We start from the raw sequence: 24,470 nt of genomic DNA on the forward strand, positions 1-24,470 counted from the left end.
TGTTCATTTGTTAGGAAAATATGAGAGGCAATTTCATTCTGTCCAATTAACCCAAAAAGTCCTTTTTAAAAAATTAATACTGTTATAAAGCAAAAAAGCAAAACCAAAACCAAAAAAAAAACCCCTGCCAAACAAAGAACCACCCCCCCCCCCGAAAAACCCAACCCTGACTTAAGTCCTCAATCTTACCATGCATTAGAAAATTCTTGTAGATCAAGAAGTTGGGAAGGGAACACTTCTCATCTATGAAATACTGCTAAAGGAAGTCAAGGTGACACTTTCATATTAAAAAAAATCATAGATTGTCTGTTTTCTTACTATTATTTTCAATTATGATTTACCAAAATCTAAAACTTAAATGATCTGTACTGTTATTTTATCAGTTTTGAGAAATAAGAAAGAACTGAACTTACCTGATCTTTCCTCCCACTAATTGTTAAGTTACTTATGGCCCAAGCAGCTTCTTTCTGAGTGCCAAAATCTCCCTGTAACAGCAAAGCAAAGGATATAAACTGCAATATAAAGTAAACTGGAAAGATGGTTTTTGAAATAATTTTTAACTACTGAATATTTGCACAGGTTTACTGCTTGCCTTTCTATAGGCACATATAATTTTTACTTATTAAGAGAACCCTTTGCCCCTGGCTGGTGTGGCTCATTGGGTTGAATTCCATCCTATGAACGAAATGTCACTGGTTCAATTTTCCCAGTGAAGGCACATGCCTGAGTTGCAGGCCAGGTCTCTGGTTGGGGGTGTGTAAGAGGCAACCGATTGATGTTTCTGTTGCATATCTGTCTCCCTTTCGTTCTCCCTCCTTTTCCCTCTTTAAAAATAAATTAAATAAAAATTAAAAAACAGTACAAGAAGAATATATGGTAGGGTGGGAACAGGCATGTGGATAAGCATCTGCTTATATTTAAAGAGGAAACAATGGAGGAACAAATCAAAAACTAATTTAAAAATGAAGTAGGCATGCCCTGGCCAGTGTGGCTGAGTTGGTTGGAGCATTGTCCCATAAACTGAAGGGCTGTGGGTTCGATTCCCAGTTACAGCACATGCTTAGGTTGTGGGTTCTGTCACCAGTTGGTTGCATACAAGAGGCAACAGACTGGTGTTTCTCACATCAATGTTTTTCTCCCTCCCTTCCCCTTTTTCTTAAAAAAAAAAAATAAATAAAAAAAATAAAATAAAATATCAAAATCAATAAGCATGTCCTCAGGTGAAGATAAAAAAAATGGAGTAGTCATGTCATTATTGGTTGTATGGTCTTGTTATTTTGATAGATTTTTACATTATATTTCTCAATATATGCTCAATTTTTTTCAGGAATATTTCCAGCATAAGAGAAGTGAAAATATAAAATCCAAAAAGTGAAAATAAAATCACTGTTATCTTATACCCAGTAATATTCAATAGCTTCCTTTCATTCATGATTTATTTTTCATGAATTCTCATATTCACATTAAAATATACTTTTGCACTTTCTAAAAAAATACACCATCACCTATTTTGTTCACTCAGGCCTGGAAACAATGACAACTTTATAGCAATGATCATTCTTAGTACCTGAAATATATCCTTAAATACCATTTGCTACAAAAAGGAGCCAGGACACCTAGGAGAAATAGTTCATTCAAGGTCTAGGTCAGAAAATATACAAGGTAAGTCTTAGAATCATATATATCCAAAATGAAGGAAGCTCTCAAAAACTACAAGGTAATGCAAAAAAAAACAAAACAAAAAAAAACAAAAACCACGGACACCAAATTTAAGAGCTTCCTATTAGTCGGGGAACAACCTGGGCGTCAGAGAGAACTATAATGGATTAAAACTTATAAAACATGTATGTATCTATATCATCTATATCTATATCTATCTATCTATCTATATTTATTTATATATATCCATAATTTCATAACACTAGAAATTCCACCTTCGTCTCCTTTTGAGGATGTTAGGAAACCATGTCATTCTGAAAACTGAGTAATGAGCAAAAATCATTTACCTTGCCATTGCTATATAAAATGTTCCCATGTAAACTAATAGCTGATAAGCAAAAGCTCTTTACTGATGAATAATGGCTAATACACTGAATACTGATGAATAATGGCAACACATAAAGAATGACAAAATTACAAAGTCAGCATTTTGCAGTTCCTAGTAAAATAAGGGATCCAGGCAATGATCATTGATAAATGCCTAAAAACCATTACATGAAGGACTGCTGTCTAGTTTTATAATAATCAGTTAGTATTGGCTAAAAACACCCACGCTCACTCATTAATCTTAGTATCATTAGAAGTATGACAAATAGAACTTGTCTCCTGATCTGAGTCACTAGGAAGTACAGAGTAGTACCTAAGTATTCTTGCCTAACAAACTAAGCCTAATCTACCAGTTTATATGAAAGTAGCTTCTACTACCAGTTTATAAAAAACATGGAGAAAAATAAGTTAGAAATATTTTTCTCTTTAATTATAGCTCAAAGTTCAGGGAAAAAAAAAAACCAAAACAAAAACAAACAAAAAAAAACTCCATGCTGTGATTATGACATTTTATTATTTTATCCTCACCCAAGAACATTTTTTTTCATTGCTTTTTTTAGAGAGAGAGGGTGAGGGTGAGTGAGAAACACTGATCAGTTGCCTTGCATAAGCACCCAGATGGGGATCATGGGAGCCCGGATGAAGGATCAGGGCAGCAATATAGACATGTGCCCTGACCTGAAATTGAACCCGTAACCCTTTGGCTAGGACCAAGATCCAACCAAATGAACCACACCAGCCACGGCGATTGTGACATTTTAAAATGTCTCTTTCCCAAACACTAATATAAATATGATACAGCATATGATTAAATACCATACTTACTTGCAGTTTAATCTTGGGTAATTTATTTATCTATACCACAGTTTCTTCATCTGTCAAATGGGAATAATTCTAAACTTCATAGAGCTACAGTATTAAATGAAGCTCAAAGAGCTACAGTATTAAATGAAGTAATATATTTAAAGTGTTCAGCACAATGCCTAAGCATGTATAATCAGTAGTAATAATGTGAATGTTTAATAAATCCCAGGGTAATAGTATTTTTAATAAAAGAATGATACAGAAGGGCCAAGGGTTCCTAAAAAGAAATGTTTCTTGTATATAAAAACTGGGTTTGAAAGTTTTAATATTAATACCACTTTGGTGTAGCATTTATGCCAACTGTATAGGTTTTAATTAAATAAGAAGTATATATTCACATAATTTATTAAATTTAAATCCCTTTACTTTTACTCAGATATATAAAAGATGATTTTCTTACCTTATCCAAAAGGTGTATTATCATCGGGACAAGATTGGCATCAATTACTGCCTGAACCTGCTGCTGATTTCCTGCAGTGATGTTAGAGAGGAACCACACTGCTTCCTGTAGAACAAGACTCCTTCAATATTTCTCATTAAAAAAATAAAATTTGCATCTGAACTAAGACAAAACATGTTTACTACAATGTCCAAATGACTTTATTATGGAGTGAATTCCATAATAAAAATTTTAGGAATCTCAACTCCTCTATTCCTTTTCATATTTTCTGTGGACAAATTGCTAATTGTTCCAGTCCAAGTCATAATGAACTAATCCTTATAGAGAATTCTTGAAAACACTTCCGTAAACACGAAGACTCAAAAGAAAATTGGCTGAACAAATAACTAAGGAATCTAAGGCTGTAACACAAATACAAGTCCTAAAACTATTGTAAACAAGATTCAGCATCCCCTTCGTATAATGTGCTTTACTCTCTATTCTGATTGAGTCCTAGCCAAAGTAGATAAATCTCAATTATCCATGGTAATTGAGACATGAAAAAATGAAATAGTGGTTTATATTAATATACTTATTTGTAAATAGTCATTTACTGCACCAAGCCTCTCAAAAACTAAAGTAGCAGCAGACGTTTGATCCCTTTACTGGTCTACCTTAATGATCTTTTCATGCTTCCTTTATACCACAGCACAGGGTTACTGTAGCCAAGACTACAAGTTTTTTTCTTTTTTTGCAAGTTTCATAAATAAATGCACACTGAAACCATAATTAGCATGAAACAAGGCAAAATATCCACTCAACATTCTATGCAGGACATTACTCTAATTTATCAAAATTAACAGATTTATCAATTTACTAAAGGAAAACATTTTCTCTATTTTAAGAAACTAGTAAACAAGTTTTACTCTAAAAACTATTAGTATTAGCTAGTGTGGAGTAGGCTCTTTTGGATCAGATCACAGGACCATGTTTAATGAACCTGTTAAAGATTTTAGGGTGCTAGGCTACTTAGGTGAGCTGTTCTTGGGTTATAATCATTGGCAATGTTGTAATCAATAACCCATGTATGTCTACAACAGCCTCAGATGCACTCCAATATCAGCATCACCAATCAGTGCCCCCTTTCCATAGCCTCCACAAGCACACACACACACACACGCACACACTCTATTAACTATCTATAAAATATTAAACCTAGATTACTTAACTTAGATATGAAAAATTTCCAATCATATAACACTCAGCACCCAATTATCTTTATATCATCATTTCCAAGAGAGCCAAATTTGCAATTTGTTATTTATCTATTCATGGAAAATCATGCTAATCCATGTTATGAGGAGTAAAATATTATATATTCTCTTGATGTCTAAATGACAGTTTATATTAATAGTATTATAGATAGTTCTGAGTTCTTGACTTTACAAATGAAAACTACTGACATTTTCTATGTCTTTATTAAATAGTATTTAAAAATACTTACTTTATTAATTTTCTCTTTGGGATGTGTCAGAAGTGCTGGGAAATGTGACAGAGCATCACAGTTCAAAACTACTTGTGTTTGTTCATCAGTTCCAGTGACAATGTTGCCCACAGCTCGAAGAGCAGCAGTCTGAAACATAAAAAGCTTTAATGAAAATGGTGTTCTATATGAAATATTCCTTCTTATCAGAGATGTATGTTAGGTTATGAAAGATAGATTCATTCATTCATTTGTTCATTCATTCATGCCAACCTAATTCTTTTTGAACAAGCTGTGTTAGACACTGACTTAGAAACAGGTGAGTGAATAGAAAGTGAACAGGACACAAACTCCAGCTCTTATGAAGCTTATATTACTGTAGCAGTCAGCCAATAAATAAATAAATAAGAAGGATAATTTTAGATAGTAAGTAGGGCCATAAAAGAAGGCAGTACCATATTTTTGGACCATAAGACACACCCAAGTTTTAGAGGAAAATAGGAAAAAAATTTTTGAAGCAAAAAAATTGTGGTAAAATGTTTAATAACCTAACATTTCATCAATGTAAATGTAAGCAAAACTCAATAGCAGCATTAACAACCATTATTCCTCCCAAATTTGGGGTGTGTGCATCTTATAGTCCAAAAATTACGGTACTTTAAATGATTTTAGAGAGAGAAAGGAAGAGAAGGAGGAAAAAACACATCAATTTGTTGTCCCACTTATTTATGCATTCAGTGGTTGCTTCTTGTATGTGCCCTGACCAAGTACTGAACCCACAACCTTGGTGTATCAGGACAACGCTCTAAGCAACTAAGCTACCTGGCCAGGGAAAGGCAGTAATACTTTAAATTTAAGGTTTAGTGCCTTAATAAGTTAACAAAGCCATAGTGCCTTTTGGGAGGAAAGCAGGAATCTGCTTAATATATGAGATCTCATTATTCACATGAATTTAAATTATCAATTATTTTCTTTAGTTATAGTAGTTAAAGATTTTTGGGGGGCTAGTTTTTCCTTCTGCAATATAAACCACACAGGGTTTTTTAAAAATGCAGATATAATTTACATAACAAAATTCATCCTTCCAAAGTGTACAAATTTAGTTGTTCTTAGTATATTTAAAGTTGTGCAACCATAACTAGTATTTAATTCTAGAACATTTCATCACCCCAGAGGAGGATATCTGGATCCATGAGCAGTAATTCCCACTGCCTTCACTCCCAGGTTGCTAGCACACACACTATGCCTGTTCTGGTGGATTCTGGACATTTCATATAACTAGAACAAAACAGTAGATGGTCTTCTGATTTGGATTTTTTCATGTAACATAATGGTTTTAAGGTTCATCCATGTTGTAGCATATATCAGTATTTTATTCCTTTTTGTGGCTGAATAATTTGTATTATATGGACATTCCTTATTTTATTTAACCATCTGTTAGTTGATGGACATCTGGATTGTTATATTTTTTGCCTATTAAGAATAATACTGCTATGAACATTTGTGTACACATTTGTAATCTGAAAACGTGTTTTCCGTTTTCTTAAGTACATACCTGACAGTGAAATTGCTGGGTCACATAATGACTCTATGTCTAACACTTTGAGTTACTGTCAAACTCTATTCCCAAGAGACTGAAACATTTTATAAATCCCATCAGCAGTGTATGAGGATTCCACTTTCTCTACATCCCTGCAAACACCTGTTACTGTTTTTTTGAATTATAGCCAGTCTGGTGGATATGAAGTATTATTTCCTGTGGCTTTGATTTGAATTTTCTTAATGATTAATAATGTTGAACATCTTCTTATGTGCTTATTGACCATTTGTATGTCTTCTTGGGAAAATTGTATTTAAATGTTCTGTCTTTTTATTGTTGAGTTGAAGGAGTTGTTTCTATATTTTAGATACAAGTCTGTTTTCTTATCTAATTTTTTCCTTGGTTGCTTGCAGTGTCATATCTAAGAAGCTACTGTATCATCAAAAGTCATAAAGATTTAGACCTATGTTTTTTTCTTTTAAGAGGTTTATACTTTTAGTGCTTACATTTAGGCGTTTGGTCCACTTTAAGCTATTTCACCCAAGGGTATATTTACTGAGTTTAGAGAGGGAAGAGAGAGTAAGAGAGAGAAAAACACATCAATGTGAGAGAGAACATTGACTGGTTGCCTCCTGTATATGTCCCAACCAGAATCAAACCTGCAACCTAGGTATGTGCTCCAACCAGGAATTGAACCTGCAACCTTCTGAGTGTACTGAAGTGTACAGAATGACACTTTAACCAACTGGGTCACCCATTAAGGGCATCAACTTCATTCTTTCACATATGGAGATCCCGTAGTCTCAGCATTATTTGTTGAATAGACTTCCTTTTGCTCATTGAATTTTCTTGGCACCCTTGTTGAAAATCAATTGATCATAAATGCATGAACTTATTTTTGAACTCCTGATTCTACTTCATTGTCTGTTTTTGAATGTCACCTTAAAGCAGTTAGTGATAAGAAAAACTTACATTTTCATCAATAATAAACTCACCTGAACTTTAACTTCCTGGTGGCTGAGCAGAGGAACCAAATGAGGGACTATTCCAGAGTCTATTACCATCTGTATCTGTTCATTGCCAGCATCAGTAAGGTAAGAGAGGGCCCAGACTGTATCTACCAATATCTAATAAATAAAACAAAAGTTCAAATAGCTTTAAAATATTTTCTCATTTTAATAATTCTTAACCATACAGACTAATCTATGATTGTCCTATTATGGTCTTTCTTTTTCTTTCACCTCAATTAACTGGGATCTTGATCTTTGTTACACTAAATATCATCTTTGAATGTCTGTACCAACTAAATACATCTTTAGGTCATATTCAGAACGTTCAGGTTAATTATGACTCATCCCTATCACAGATTAGTATCCAATCTTAATTCATTAAGATACAAATGTACTACATATCACATAAAATAGAAGAAAAAGACATTCTTTTTACCAAATGCTCAGACTGAAGGATAATAGGTCTAAGGATATTGTAGTAAATAGATATAGTTGGAAAGAATACATGTAGCTGGCATTACACAGTGGTTCCAAACATCTGGGCTAGATGGATATATATTCAAGGTGTTCTCTAGTATCATTACTACCATGCAGCATGTCTAAAGCCAATACTCCAGCATTGGGATTATAGTAGTTTCATCTTTCCCAATCAGTTTTCTTTGCCTTATAAAACCAGAGGCAACTTTACAAACAGTGGAAGTCTCCCCCAGCTATAGAGTAAAACATTAAAAGCAACCTGTGCGATTAATAGTAAAAACAAAAAAACACGTTCTAGGTTAAAAAAGGAAAAGAGATATAGCCCCTACACATACTAAAAAATTGTAATTTCAAATTATATCTGGGCATTGTTTCATCTTTTTTGTATTTAAGTCCTAACTAGAGGTTATGGCCAAAAGGAAGAACGACAACTGTTAAACTACCACATATATAATTCAGTTAACTGACTATGACACAGGAATAAAAATTGATCCTGGAACTTGCTAAGCTTTTATGAAATAGGGACTCTGTGTCAAAAGACAAGCCAGAGAACTCTGAAACCTTTTAAATTCTAAACCAATGTTATGTTTAAAACATCGAACAATCTCCTAGGAGGAGGATATATCTATCACTTAGCTATTGCTCCTTTTGGTAGTTTAAGAAAGTTCTGCAAATATTTCTAATGTAAAAACAAAAATACCAAATGACAAAATTCATACACATAGTGCACATCAAAATCATAATTTAAATCAGACAGGATCTCACATATATTTTTTGTAACAAATTTAATATTCCAATATAAGTTTACTAACTCCAACTTGTGTTTCATTTATGATTGTGGGAGTTTTTTAAATAAAGATTATATTTATTTATTTTTAGACAGGGGAAGGGAGGGAGGGAGAGAAATATCAATGTGTGGTTGCCTCTCTCATACCCCTTACTGGGGACCTGGCCCGCAACCCAGACATGTGCTCTAACTGGGAATTGAACTGGCAATCCTTTGGTTCACAGCATGGGCTCAATCCACTGAGCTATGCCAGCCAGGGTGGACTTTTTTTTTTAAGTATATTTTATTGATTATGCTGTTAGAGTTGTGCCATTTTTTCCTCTTCACTCCCCTCTGCCCTGTACACCCCCTCCCACCCACATTTCCCTTTAGTTCATGTCCATAGGTCATACATATAAGGTCTTTGGTTTCTCCATTTCCTTTACTATTCTTAACCTCCCTCTATATTCTACCTACCATTCATGCTACTTATTCTCTGTACCTTTTCCCCCTCTCCTCCCCTCCCACTCCCCTGTTGCTAACCCTCCATGTGATCTCCATTTCTGTGGTTCTGTTCCTGTTCTAGTTGTTTGCTTAGTTTGCTTTTGTTTTAGATGTGGTTGTGAATAACTGTGAGTTTGCTGTCCTTTTACTGTTCCTATTTATCTTTTTCTTAGATAAGTCCCTTTAACATTTCATGTAATAAGGGCTTGGTGATGATGAACTCCTTTAACTTGACCTTATCTGAGAAGCACTTTATCTGCCCTTCCATTCTAAATGAAAGCTTTGATGGACAGAGCAATCTTGGATGTAGGTCCTTGCCTTTCATGACTTGGAATACTTCTTTCCAGCCCCTTCTTGCCTGTAAGGTTTCTTTTGAGAAATCAGCTGATAGTCTAACGGACACTCCTTTGTAGGTAACTGTCTCCGTTTCTCTTGCTGCTTCTAAGATTCTCTCTTTTAATCTTGGGTAATGTTAATTCTGATGTGTCCTGGTGTATTTTTTCTTGGGTCTAACCTCTTTGGGAGTCTCTGAGCTTCCCGGACTTCCTGGAAGTCTATTTCCTTTGCCAGATTGGGGAAGTTCTCCTTCATTATTTGTTCAAATAAGTTTTCAATTTCTTGCTCTTCCCCTTCTTCTGGTACCCCAGTCCAGTAATTCGGATGTTGGAACATTTAAAGATGTCCTGGAAGTTCCTAAGCCTCTCCTCATTTTTTTGAATTCTTGTTTCTTCATTCTGTTCTGTTTGAATGTTTTTCTTCCTTCTGGTCCACACTGTTGATTTGAGTCCCAGTTTCCTTCCCGTCACTATTGGTTCCCTGTACATTTCTCTTTATTTCATTTAGTGTGGCCTTCATTTTTTTGATCTGATTTGTGATAAAATTCAACCAATTCTGTGAGCATCCTGATTACCAGTGTTTGGAACTGTGAATCTGATAGGTTAGCTATATCTTCATCACTTAGTTGTATTTTTTCTGGAGCTGTGATCTGTTCTTTTGTTTTGACCATTTTTTTTATGTCTCAGTGTGCCTGTTATGTAGTGAGGGATGGAGCAGCCCATGTCGTTGCTTTGTGATGCTGTATGTGGGGAGGGGTCTGAGAGGGAACAATGGCGCTTGCTGCTCTCTCTGCCAGCTTTCAGTCACTTCCCCCGCTTCCCCCAAGCAAACTGGGCCCTTCTGGTGCTGATTCCCTGGAGCAGGGAATAAGGGGTTTTGTGTTATGTCCTGGGACCCTGTAGGTTTCTTCAACGAACTCCCCTGTGAGGCTGGGACTCTCCTCGCACCTCAACCCCCACAGGTGTTTACAATCAGCGGTTTGAGGCTTTATTTCCCCAAGCTGGGGCCCTGGGTTTTGAGTTCTGTCTCGCTCCCCATTTGTTCCTCCCAGTTTATCTGTGCACAAATGTGGGACTGCCCACTCCAAACCCACTGCCTCGCCAGGCCTGCCAGTGGCCACCTTCCCCGCCCCGGTCCGCCAGTGAGTCCTCTCCGCCCAGCTGCCCATCTCCACCCCTCCTAGTGGTCTGGGTGTGTCTTGTTTAACTCCTTGGTTGTCTGACTTCTATACAGTTCAATTTTCTGTCAGTTCTGGTTGTTTTTTGTTTATAAATTGTTGTCCTTCTTTTGGTTGTGCAAGGAGGCACAGTGTGTCTATCTATGCCTCCATCTTGACCGGGTGTCATGTTTTTTTGTTTTTAAACAAAAATATCTATCTATCTATCTATGAATGAAGGGGACTCCAAAAGACTTCCAGAATTTATAAAAAGTTGTGTATTTATTCTTCCATGTTTAAACTCCAGTCCCTTCTAAGTACTTTCCATTTGATGCAATACACATTTGGAGACATTTTTTCCACTACTCAAAAGTTTTTGAACTTGTCAACTTTGATACCTTTTAGTATTTCTGCCATTTTTTTTGTTTCATTTCTTTCATATTAGCAAAACATTTCCCTTTGAGAATTTTTTTCATACAGGGAAACAAAAAGTTGCTCAGGGAAAGATTGAGTGAATAGGGAGGGTGGGGCATGGGGGTTATGCCATTTTTGGTCAAAAACTACTGAATACGTAGTGCAGTGTGGGCAGGTGCACTCATAAATCACCAACCATGAAATGGGCAAATGTATTGGAAGTGTCTTCAAAAAACATTCACTGAAACTGAACACAGCCTCTCACAATGCCAGCTGGTACACTGATACAGATGGGGTCCCAGAATATTCACCTAGCACAGGAAGCCTGTACTACAAGAGGGCTGCTTCTCCAGAAGGTAATTCCAGTTTTTTGAGGGTCCCCCCTCATGCGTATGTATAAACTAGGCATTACGTATGTATCTATCTACATATTTATAGAGAATGGGTGGGAAGGAGAAAGAGAAAGAGAGAAATACTGATTGGGTCCCAACCAGGAATGAACCCACAACCTTTCACTTTGCAAGGTGACTCCCTGAGCCACACGTGTCAGGGCCCAGTTTTGTTTTTATATCATTTATAATTTTATCAAAGCTTTTGGCTATAAGGAGGGCAAAACCAAAAATTGCTTACATTTTTTAAAAGGTCCTAGACTATCTGGAGTTAAAAAAAAATATCATTAGAGAAAACTCATTCATTTAATGAGTTTTGTACATCATGTCACTGCTTGATGTAGTATAATTCTAAGTGTAATTTGTTCTATATGTTTTAGAGAGATCCTGGCAAAACAGTATTACCCTAGAAACTGTAAAGGAATGGAACAGCTTATCAAACACTGGCCATCATATCAAACTGTTTTTAAAGAACCACACAAGTTCCTGATTGTAATCGCAATGTATTTTATCCATGTGATTTTCCTTACCCATTGTGTGTATTTCTAGCTCTACTTTAAAAAAAAAAAAAAAAAGATTTTATTTTATTTTTAAAGAGGGAAAAGGAGGGAGAAAGAGAGGGAGAGAAATGTCAACATGTGGTTGCTGCTCGCACTGGGGAATCTGGCCTGCAACCCAGGCCTGTACCCTGACTGGGAACCAGCAACCCCTTGGTTCATAGGATGGCACTCAATCCATGGAACCACACCAGCCAGGGCAGTTTTCTGCCTCATTCATACTTCCTGAGTTGCTTTTTCCTTTGCCATCTTCATTAGTAAGAATGAGTATGACATATTTATTGTGTTTAAAATCTAGTCTGTAGTGATTATTTTCCTTGTTGTCTGGAGTTCAAGAATGATCTCTATACCACGTGAAGCCACTACCAAGGTCACTATATAAGGAGGAATAGAGTAAAAACAAAACTGAAGAGCAAATCATGTCCATGGTTTGGAGTTACGTATATGAATATAAAGTTATGCATAAAGTCTGAATATTTCTTTTTTTAATCTTTCAAAAAACAAAAATACCTGGTGTATGTGTTCTCTTATTGGCCAGGCTATCAAAATGAACTTCCATAAAAAGGTGATGAACAATCAAAGAGCTTTCAATGTAAGTTCTACAACACTGATTGATATATGTGTACATATTTTATTGTTCAGACCAAAATAAGAGGCTTGACTTCTTCACTGAAATTACATTTAATGATGTTAAGTATACACAGTAAATACAGAAATGCCAAACTATGTATTATAGCTCTTGAAACGGAAATATCTGACAGAGTACACTGACATGATGTCCAGTGTAACCTTTTCACCTGTATGTCACGGGGGAGCCCTAAGACACATACAAACACATACACATAAAAATATATGAAGCCTTTACTCACGTTTACATCTGTGTGATGAATTAAAACACAAAGAGCTGGAAGAATCTGAAGAGAGAAATATATGGATTTTAAAATATATGTATATAAATACATACATATAATGATACCTACTTTAATTTAAAAGCAAAAATAAAAAACACTTGTTTACCTCCTGAATGGTTTCCATTGGGGGTGGTGGGTCTTTGTGCCGACATAAGTTGACCATAACCCAAGTAACATTTCTTAAGAATGTTATAGGAATAGATGGACTTATGAAGGAAAGTAAAGGTTTCACAACTCCAAGACTTATGACATAATCTCTACACTGTGGCCCATCACCTGTTGGAAGAAGGATTTGTTAAGTCAACAAAGTATGTTGATAATAAATATTCAAAAACCAAAGTGCTGGGTTCAATGTGCTAATTTCTGTATTTTAACCAGTTACACTATTTAGTTTTATACAAATGTTGTAGATAATAACCAAGTTCACATTTTTGGTCTCTTGAGTCAAGAGAAGTAACATAAGGTACTCAGTTATTTTTAGCACATTATTCACATATTCTATAAAATATTTTTATGCCATCTAAACACTAGAAGCCTAAGAGGTCTTTAAAATACTTTGCAAATAGAGAACAGATGCTTTTATTTTTGTTCAATGGTAATCTCAGTTTAACAAATTTTCATGTAAGAAAAAGATATACCAAGTATTATTAGAGATAAAATATTTGTAGAACTTATACTGATGAACCAATATCAGAGCATTGAGAGTATTAACTATGTCCCTGGCCAAGTAGCTCAGTTGATTAGAATGTTGTCCCAATATGCCAAGGTTGTGGGTTCGATCCCTGGTAAGGGCATATAAAAGAACATAAAAGAATCAACCACTAAATGCATAAATGAGTGGAACAAATTGATGTTTCTCTCTCTCTCTCTCTAAAAGTCAATAAATAAAAAATTTAAAAGAGTATTAACTATAAATTACTCTATGTACTCAGAAAATTAAGTAGAAAAAAAAAGGGATAGGGTGGGGAGAACCAACACCTGATTGGGTTCCATCTCAGATCTACTGAAATAGAAAATATGCAGGTATAGGATGTGTTTTTGATTCTGTTCTTGAATAAACAGGATTCGATAACAGGTTCAAGTTTGGAAATCACTGTACTAGACAACTGCCAAATTTAAATTCTCTATCTACAGTGTCACTGTAATTTCAGGAGGAAAGCCATGTTGAAGTATTGCATTCTGGAAATGAAAACACTTTTCCCTGCCCTATAATATTTGTAGATAAAAAGCTTATTCTTTTTGTACCCATGTATGCTAATTAATTTTATGTCACTAGAACTAAAACTCAAAGACCAAGATGTTGCAGTAATAGTTTTAAATCTAAAATTTGGTATTAAAAGCAAAGGAGCGAGGAACCTAGGATACACAAATGACAGTATTCCTGATAGCAATACAGGGTGGGGCAAAAGTAGGTTTACAGTTGGTCATATGGAAGATAATACAATAAATAAAACTACAAGAATAAACTCTGTGTTTTGCACACTCACTTTATAAACCTACGTTTGCCCCATACTGTATTTCAGTGGCCAAGAAAAGTTTACAGACAAATTCTGCCTTCTGAAAAGGCAGAATAATTGTAATTATGAAACCCTGATCATCCCTTGCCTTCCATTTTGGCCCCCCAAAAGAGTAATAAAAAGGAGGTATATCAAATAAAAAGGAGATATTTCCATGCAAGAATAACAAATCTATGGCAAAAATAAATTTTAACATCAAGAAATATAACACAGTTCAGACCCCAGATTTTTTCCTGCTAGAAAATAGTTTTCTCAATTTCTGTGTTTGGTTGACGTGCATATTCAAGCTGAAAAACAATTCTTGCCCTGGCTGGTGTGGTTCAATGGATTAAGCTCCAGCCTGAGAACCGAAAGGTCATAGGTTCCATTCTAGGTCAGGGCACATGTCTGGGTTATGGGCCAGGTTTCGAGTAGGGGGCGTGGGAGAGGCAACCACACATTGATGTTTCTCTCCCTTTTTCTTTCTCCTTGCCTTCCCCTCTCTCTAAAAATAAATAAAATCTTTTAAAAAATGTTCATTTTGTTTATTACTATTGGTTTATACTTAAACAACTTTAGTTTGCATAAACTGTTTCATAAAAACTAGTAAAATAGACAATCTATTTTTTCCTTTTCAACTACCAGAAGTTGTCTTTATTATAATAGTATATGATAACAATTGTTGGGGTACTATTACAAATTTAAGACAAACCTATGATATTTCCCAATGCCCACACTGCTTGCTCACAGACATTTTGATGGGGTGAATGGAGAAGCCTCAGGAAAAGTGGCACAGCATCTGCAGGAGGAAGTCATAAGATCATTTAAGTCTAAACGCAGTTATATGTCAATTATACCTCAATAAGATTGGAAAAGAGGTTGAAGATACTATAATCTAAACCAAAATCAATCTTGTTTTTTTTTTCTGCTGAACCCTCAAAAGAAAGAAACCTATCAAAAAATACTTGAAATATATTTCCATTAGAACAGTAGAGGAAAATTGACTAGCAGACTACTTAGTATTGAAATTAGCTCTAACACACAAACAAATGTCAAATTAAGCTGGTAAGATTTCATTCACAATTAAACTTGAATTTAATTTTAATTTTATGAGTAATTCCTTATAGATAAAGCATTGTCTTCAAATTAAAAAATCAAGAGTCCAATTGTGAAAGTAACTTTTTAATTATATCACATGAATAATATTACATGGATCTTTAGGTCAGCAATTCTTGTGCCACCTGAGACTTTCTGAATCAGAAATAATTTTGTTGTTTCTCTGTGTTTCTGACAAGAGTCAGAAACACAGAGAAAGGTTTGTATGTGAACAGAATACTGCACTGAACAAATGATTCTTCTATTTCCTTTAAAAAATTCTATTTGAACTACTTCCGGGCACGATGAAGGCATAGGTAGACACACTGTGCCTCCTCGCACAAGTAAGATAGGGACAACAATTTAGAAACAGAATAACAACCAGCACTGACACAAAATTGATCTGAATGGAAGTTGGACAACCAAGAAATTAAAATAGACACATTCATCCAGACCAGTAGGAGGGGAGGTACTCGAGCAGCCAGGCACAGGTTACGGCAAGGAGAGCAGAGAGCGTTGAGACCTGGTGCGTAAAGTATCTGGGGCACGCAATACAACTGCAGGCGGACCCTGCGCATGCAAGCGGTAGCTGGCAAACCCCAGCTGAGGGGTGGCAGCCGGCAGACCCAGTGAGGCAGTGACTGTGAAGCAAGGCACTGCATGCAACCCAGGATGCTAGCGCTGGGAAATAGAGCCTTGGGGCACTGATTGAAAACACCTGTAGGGGTTGAGGTGCAGGGAGAGACTCCCAGCCTCACAAGAAAGGTGGTTGGAAAGTTCCACAGAGTGCACAAGCCCACCCACATGGGAATTGGCACCAAAGGGGCCCAGTTTGCTCAGGGGAAGCAGTGGAAGGGACTGAGGTCCGACGGAGAACAGAGCAAACACCCTTGTTACCTCCCAAACCCTGCCCCCACATACAACCTCCCTCACAACCCAGCAACTGGGGTGCCCTGCCCTGGTGAACACCAAAGGCTCTGCCCCTCACACGTAACAGGCACGACCAGACCAAAGGAGAGGGGGAAAAAAAAGATGGCTCAAACAGAATTGAAAGCTCCACACCAGTTCTTTTAAGCAACCGAGAGATAGCCAACCTATCAGATGCACAGTTCAAAGCTCCGGTGATCAGGATGCTCACAGAACTGCTTGATTTTGGTCACAAATTAGATGAAAAAAATGAAGGCCATGCTAAGTGAAATGAAGAAAAAGGCACAGGGAACCAATAGTGATGGAATGAAAGCTAGGTCTCACATCAATGGAGTGGACCAGAAGGAAGAAAAAAAACAAATGACCAGAAAAGAATGAAGAAATAAGAATTCAAAAAAAAATGAGGACATTAGCCAAGGTAAAAATGAAGGAGAGAATCCTAGAAGCAGCAAGAGATAAGGAGATACAAAGGAGACACCTACAAAGGAGTGTCAGACTGTCAGCTGATTTCTCAAAAGAAACCTTACAGGCAAGAAGGGGCTGGAAAGAAGTATTCCAAGTCATGAAAGGCAAGGACCTACATCCCAGACTACTCTATCCAGCAAAGCTTTCATTTAGAATGGAAGGGCAGATAAAGTGCTGCTCAGATAAGATCAAATTAAAGGAGTTCATCATCACCAAGCCCTTATTTTATGAAATGTTAAAGAGGCTTATCTAAGAAAAAGAAGATAAAAAACATGTATAGTAAAATGACAGCAAACTCACAATTATGAACCACACCTAAAACAAAAAGAAACTAAACAAACAACTGGAACAGGAACAGAACCACAGAAATAGAGATCACATGGAGGGTTAGCAACAGGGGAACGGGAGGAGGAGAGAGGGGAAAAGGTACAGAGAATAAGTAGCATAGATGGTAGGTAGAAAATAGACAGGGAGATGGCAAGAATAGTATGGGAAACGTAGAAGCTAAAGAACTTATGACATATGGACATGAACTAAAGGGGGGGGAATGTGGGTGGGAGAGGGTGTGCAGGGTGGAGGGGAATGAAGGGGGAATGGAACAACTGTAATAGCATAATCAATAAAAAATATTTTTAAAAATTCTGTTTGAGTAAATATATTTCAATCATACTTTTAATAAAAAGTAATTTACCCATTATTTTTGGTATATCAAGACACATTAGCAGTGGTAAAACAAATTCTAAGTCTCTTTCCTAATCTTTAAAGAGCACATAAACAGAAAGGGAAAAGAGTAAGGGATTAGACATTGTCTTTAGATTATATAAAATTTACTGAATAGTCAGCCCTGGCTGATATGGCTCAGTGGATTGAGCACTGGCCTACGAACTGAAATGTTGCTGATTTGATTCCCAGTCAGGACACATACTTGGGTTGCAGGCCAGGTCCCCAGTTGGGGGCATTCGAGAGGCAACCTACCAATCTTTTTCTCACACAATGATATTTTTCTCCCTCTCTGTCTTCCCCCCTTTCCCTCTCTAAAAATAAATAAATAAAATCTTTTTAAAAATTACTGAATAGTCAACTATACAAAACATTAACAAAACCCCTAAAAGGACAAAAATAATACTATCTGAACCCAACAACATTAAACCAGTTTTATTAAGACTTAATGTGATTACTGAATATTCTTTCTATATAATATTACAAGTGTCTACAATGAAATGCTTACTCGGATAACAGTTTTGTTCCCCTTTAAAATCATGTAGAAATTGGTGCCTAAGATTTTAACAAGTTCAGACAAGTGTAAAAGTTTATACACTAAAAAAGAATTTTAAAAGTATATCTTCTTAGCCCTGGCTGGTGTAGCTCAGTGGATTGAGCGCAGGCTGGGAACTAAAGTGTCCCAGGTTCAATTCCCAGCCAGGGTACATTCCTGGGTTGCAGGCCATAAACCCCAGCAACCACACATTGATGTCTCTGTCTCTCTGTCTGTCTGTCTGTCTCTCTCTCTGTCTCTCCCTCCCTCCCTTCCCTCTCTAAAAATAAACCAATAAAATCTTAAAAAGAAATGATTTAAAAAAAAAGTATATCTTCTTTAAAATTAAGTTCTGGCAGTTACATAAAAAAATTATTTCTTTGGTAGAAGAATCAAGTAGTATTTATGAAAACAAAAACAAAAACAAAAACAAAACCCACAAACAAAAAACAAAACACTCAGGTTATTACTTCCAATAATGATTTCTTACTTCTTGAAACAATAAAGAAAAACAATCTTATTATAAAACAATGAAAAAAAAATGTGAAGTTATCCTTTGAACAGGACTACCTTACAAAAGAAGATTTCTCTGAAACGTGTGATAGAAATATCATTAAAACAGGCCCAGAGGCAGTATGGGAAAAACACCTTTATTTCTATAATGTCTGACAATAAACTATAATTACAATAATGTAATCTGCTACTATAATTAGGAAATGTCATTTTGAGTCAAATGAATTTTTGGAAATAGAAAATGCCATTTATTGGTACAGATGATCCAAGTAACATACCTAAGTTGGCCTGTCTCAACTGTCTTATTGAATAGCTATTTTTTATGGTATAAAATTTTATTCTTTTCAGTAGAATGACTATTTTTACTAGTATCTTTAAAAAAGTTATCACAATTTTGTCTGTTAACCAACTTACTGGACTGAACTACTGCTTGAGTTTGTTCGGAGGTTCCAGACGCAATGTTTGTCAAAGCCCATGCAGCTTCAAACTGTAAAGAAGGACTACAAAAAACAAATAATTTTAAACAAAAGGAACTTTACATTGGCCCAAATATCTATGAACCCTTCCTCCCTTCTAGAGCATTATAAAAACACTGAATAGTTTGTTTCAAGAGGTATCTATGCATCCAGAACATCTGTTAAACTTCCAATGACTATTTAAAATTTCTCTTCAGTGTAAAAGGCATACAACCTAATCAGGTATCCTTATATTTTAGTAAGAACTCTTTAGTAAGATACCTGCACATTACTACCCCAACAGTTTTCTCAAGTACCTATCTGGCCAAACTATTTTTTGCCAGTTTTCAAAGTTTAAAAGTTCAAAGTTTAAAAGTTAAGAATGACATGTGTCATTCTCAAGCTCCTCTATCAATACACTTTCATCTCCTGGTATCAACACACTTTGCATTGTTTTCTACTTTGTCTTTTCAACTCCATTTAGTAGGTCTTTTTTTTTTTTTTTTAATTTAAGGACCAAACTAATTACTAGAAAATCTTATCTTCTGCAAAACATACATCTTAAATGATTTCTTAAAATAATGTACTTACTTGTCATCTCTTTCAAGACAATGGACTAAAATAGGCAATATTCCAGATTTTATTAAGTCATCAATTGGTGGATTTCGATCACTGGACAACAGCTTCCTATAAGAGATATACACATCCCCTGTGAAACTTAGTCACATTAATTATATGATAATTAAATTCAAATTCATATTTGATATAAAGATCATAATAAGTCTGAATGTTTGGCACAAATACTCTCTGAAAAGCTACTTTTTAAATTTATATAATATAACCATTTCTCTGTTTAAAGTATTAATTTATAGATTAATAATTAGGAAAATATGGTAGACCTAACCACCTTACTGCTTTTTTAACTAGTACTGTAATATTATTCCCTCGATAAAGTCCCAAATATGACACAAAAAGACAACTGTTTTTTGTGTTACCTTTAGACTTAATTTTGAGATCGGAGAAAAAAAGTGGCCAGAATCCTTCATCATGTTATTTACCTTGCTAACAAAGGAATTAAGAGGTCACCAAAATATCCCAAATTATCCATCCCAGGTCACAATAGCGATAGATAAAAGGACAAAAGCAGGTAGGCTGCTGATACAAGTGTATAGTTGATACTAGTATCCAGTATTTCATCCTACGGTATACACCAAGTCAAAGGTCATATAAGCTCAACAACATCCTCTAAGGAACAGCAATACATAGAAAAATATCCAAAGAGATATTGGAGATATTAAGGTGAACAAGACAGATACATCTTGCTTTCATTGCACTTAGAGGGTAAAACAATAAAACTTGGTGCCTATTTACAACAAGTGGTAGACAAAGCCCTCAGTGTGGCCTAATCCAAATCACCCATTTAAATCCTGTGCACCAATATAATAATTAAATATTCAAGAAAACTTAATGAGATCATACCCCTATATAAACCAAGTGATGCCTATGGTATTTATTTACTACCTTATCAATGCAAATTCCTATACCTAGCTTTAAATCACTCCAAAAGTTGGCTTCATTTCAGCTAACTAATATTACTCTCTGTAATTCAACAAAAGGTCAGTTCTCTGTCCCACCATTTCAATGGCACTTTCAGGCCCTTTACATTGTATTCTGTGCCCTTGAGATGCCTTCTTTTCTGTCTATTCAAACTCTACGTATTCAAAGCCCACTTCAAATTCTATGTTTTCACAGTAACCTTTCTGAATTCTAAATTCTCTGAATTACTAATAGAATATTTACATAGAACATGTTTATGTTTGCTGTTAAGTATCACTATTTTACATAGTTTTGCCTTCCTAATCAAGCTCTAAAATTCTTATAGGGCAAGAATTATGCCACATGCCCTTTCACAGTATTTTCTGTAACACATGGCACAATTCTTAGCACAAACTAAAAAATAATCCAGTCTTTCTTAGTTGAGGTACAAGATTTCATCTTAAAAATTTTTTTTTCCCCTTTTAAAGCCCTGGCTGGTGTAGCTCAGTGGATTGAGCACAAGCCTGTAAACCAAAGCATTGCAGGTTTGATTCCCAGTCAGGGCACACACCTGGGTTGCAGGCCATGTCCCCAGTAGGGGTACACTAGAGGCAACCACACACTGATGTTTCACTCCCCCTCTTTTTTCCCTCCCTTCCCCTCTCTCTAAAAATAAATAAATAAAATCTTGAAAAAAAATTTTCTGTACTACTTCATTGAAGACATTCTCAAAGAGAAACTCTTTTGAGTGCATAATAGTACAAGCAGTATCTACAAAATAATAATAATACCTGTAATAATACCTGTAAATAATACCTGTAAAATCAGTTTTGTGCCACAGTCAATCTGTGCTAAGTTGCCAGCAGTTGCCAGCAGTTACCCACAGTTGCTTCTGTAATATCAGTGTAAATATTAACATAGTGAGAAAGGGCAAATGAGGTCTTAGAATTATTGTGAAAATAGGTTTGATATTGTATACCTCCTGAAATTGTCTCAGGATCTCCTAGGGAGATTGAGAACCCCCCTGCCTTAGGGATTTAATTGTGTTGCAGAACTCATATAGAACTCACATTGAGAAGAATTACTCCAAAACTATAAAATAATCAGTTCTGATAATGGTAAGCATAATGTATCAATTTCTTAATCATTCTTCCTATAAACATTAGTTTGCCAATTTGAGGTGTGAAAATTTCTGTGATTTTCTTTCTACAAAACAGGGTCCTCTCTACGAAGTTCTATTATCTGCAGTGGGCTAAATACTCTAATTCCATAATTCCACGTTTGAAATTCTCTAAGTAGGATCGATTTTTTGCTTAAGCCTTTCCTACTCCAAATCACAACACAGGGTGTTATTCTTATATTTATAAATATACAAAGCAACCACTATATTGTATATGATACAACCATGTCATCCCCAAACTATCTTTTAACACAAAGATCTCAGTAGTAAGTTTTTATGGTTCTTCCCTTAAAATATGAGAGCAGCCCTGGCTGGTGTGGCTCTGTGGATTAAGCACCGGCCTGCGAACCAAAGAGTGGCCAGTTCAATTCCGAGTCAGGACACATGCCTGGGTTGCAGGCCAGGTCCCCAGTTGGGGGTGTGTGAGAGGCAACCACACACTGATGTTTCTTTCCCTCTCTTTCTTCCTCCCTTCCCCTTTGTCTATAAATGAATGAATAAATAAATCTTTAAAAAATGTTTTTAAAAAGTCTCTCCATATTAAAAAAATAAATAAATAAAATAGAGAGCATAGGTTGTACAACAGAAATATACAAAATTACTCAGTATTCCTACCTTAAAAGAAAGTGGGAATGTTTGTAGTCCTAAATCTTAATGTCTACTTGCCGATACACTGTTACATTAAGTTTTTGCTTCTCTACTCCACAGATCGGCCAGGATTTTCTCCCCTGTGCAGAGGGAAGCCAAATCTGCTCCTTCCTACACTGACGCCATCTTAGATCCCCCTACATTAAGTTTTTAACCCAATTTATTATTTGATCAATATGAGGATTGTAAGAATCAGCTACCTGGGCAGGATCTGAACAATCTAAGCTTTTATTAAACTAAACCTATTAATCAGTGAAAGGTAAAACTTTTTAAATAACGCTTTCCAATTAGTCTATAGCAATAACCTGTCAAATCGACTTTTCCCTAGCATCTGTGCTTCAATGTATTTGTGAGTTTAGAACACTGCTGCCAATTTTAATACTCTAAATCAGAGGATAACTTAAATAAATCAGTTGGTTTCTGACTATTCTGTATTGTTTGTCATCCAAGTTTAATGAGTGTCAAGACCAGAATATAGTGAAACCCTAAAACAGAACTCCTTCCTATATAAGCTATAAAAGTTAAATAAATCCTCAATATTTAACTTACCTAGCAGCTTGAACTGCACTTAATTGAATTCCTTGGTTATCACTTGAAGCATTCTATAAAAAAATAAAAGTTTTGATATAGATACACAATAATCAGTGAAGTCCAAGAAATATAATGAAGAGAGGAAAAAAATAACTGAACTTACTTGAACAATAGCTTCTAGAGAGGTATTTTGCTGGGAAAACAGTTAAAGAGAAAACTAAGTTAAAAAGTCACCATAAAATTCCATATTTATGTAAACTTTTCACTGGTAGTTTTAAGTCACCAAAACAACAATAACTTACCACTCTATAATCACCATCTATATCAGAATCTTCACAGATATCTTCATGTGGTACGTTCCTTCTCTTTAAGAGATGTTCATCTCTTTTATTCTTAAGAAAAAAAAAAGAACTTTAACTAAATAAAACTAAATACTTTCATACAAAGTATTTAGGCTATCCTGTGCCTACAAACTGAAATACGAAGTGCCTTAAAATAAAATGCAAATGCAGAAAATTAAACCAAATTGTGAATTAAACACTTAAGCAACATTAATTTGAGTGCCAAATATTACATTTTGAATAAACTGTGAACTATGCAAAAACAAATTAAAAACCAGAAAAATTTGATTAAAAAAAAAGTATACAGTTTAAGCCAGAATCAAACATCCATATTTATTTAAAAGTACGAAATCATTTTATACATCTTCTGAGAGCTTCTCTTTATCACCTAAAAAAAAAGTCAAAGCAAAGGTTGGGTATTTCAAAAAGCAGACAGAAAGCAACACTGCCTTACAAAAATCAAGGGCCACTTGAATTTCACTAAAAATCTTTGGGACAAATTCAAAAATATATTCTCAACTACTTTAATACTTGAAAAGTTGATGAAATTTGTAAGTAACAGGTTCCTTTCAGGGTAACTACTACTGTAAATAGAACTATTTAGCATAACTATACTTATGACTTACCATTTATATGTATCACTAAAAATTACAGAAGGAAAAAAACACCTAATAACTTGTTTTTCTGTTTTTTGATAATCATGAAGTTGTATTCTGACAACTTCAAAAGCTTGTCAAATTTAGTTAAAATCTTCCAGTTTTCAAAAGAAAAAGAAATACTAATCACTTGAGAGTTATATACATTCGATATCTTCTATACATGCTATGTTATTAGAATGCTGCTTAGAAGTATCCATTATTAATCAGACTTACCTTCCTTAATTCAACTACAACCTCATTTCGTTGTCTTCTCATAGTCTACAAGAAATTAAAGAAAAATATTTTAAAAATATCACCTCAAATTCAATGATCCAGAGAAGACCACTATTAACATTTTGAAGTACATCTCCTTATCTTTTCTTCTAGTCATATCTGAACGTGTAATATCTGACTCATAATAAAGACCTTATTATATTATATAGAAAATTTGCTATTTTCATTTCACACTCATATTCTCAAATATTGAAAATGTCTTTGAAGTTATCAATATATCCATAGTACCAGATATATCACAAAATTTAAAAAACTGTAACAGAA

At 35.1% G+C, this 24,470-nt stretch overlaps 1 protein-coding gene and 1 non-coding gene across 2 annotated transcripts in view; both read right to left on the reverse strand.

The window, feature by feature from the left end:
- Positions 1–24,470, reverse strand: part of KPNA4 (karyopherin subunit alpha 4) — a 64,641-nt gene that overhangs the window by 9,933 nt on the left and 30,238 nt on the right. Inside the window, exons 2-14 of the mRNA XM_045851175.1 lie at positions 24,147–24,191; positions 23,236–23,325; positions 23,097–23,126; positions 22,952–23,004; positions 19,630–19,725; positions 18,998–19,083; positions 15,041–15,127; positions 12,939–13,108; positions 12,791–12,835; positions 7,308–7,439; positions 4,794–4,922; positions 3,311–3,415; positions 414–485 (exon numbers count right to left, since the gene is read on the reverse strand). Of these exons, the coding sequence (XP_045707131.1) occupies positions 414–485; positions 3,311–3,415; positions 4,794–4,922; positions 7,308–7,439; positions 12,791–12,835; positions 12,939–13,108; positions 15,041–15,127; positions 18,998–19,083; positions 19,630–19,725; positions 22,952–23,004; positions 23,097–23,126; positions 23,236–23,325; positions 24,147–24,191 (1,140 nt within the window). The remainder of the gene's footprint in view (positions 1–413; positions 486–3,310; positions 3,416–4,793; positions 4,923–7,307; positions 7,440–12,790; positions 12,836–12,938; positions 13,109–15,040; positions 15,128–18,997; positions 19,084–19,629; positions 19,726–22,951; positions 23,005–23,096; positions 23,127–23,235; positions 23,326–24,146; positions 24,192–24,470) is intronic.
- Positions 4,257–4,584, reverse strand: LOC123827650. Its single transcript, XR_006787304.1, has one exon. It is a non-coding gene; the product is annotated as a small Cajal body-specific RNA 7 (non-coding RNA).

This window comes from Phyllostomus hastatus, unplaced genomic scaffold, assembly GCF_019186645.2.
Source record: "Phyllostomus hastatus isolate PE091 unplaced genomic scaffold, TTU_PhHast_1.1 phas_contig_86, whole genome shotgun sequence".
Lineage (NCBI taxonomy): Eukaryota > Metazoa > Chordata > Mammalia > Chiroptera > Phyllostomidae > Phyllostomus > Phyllostomus hastatus.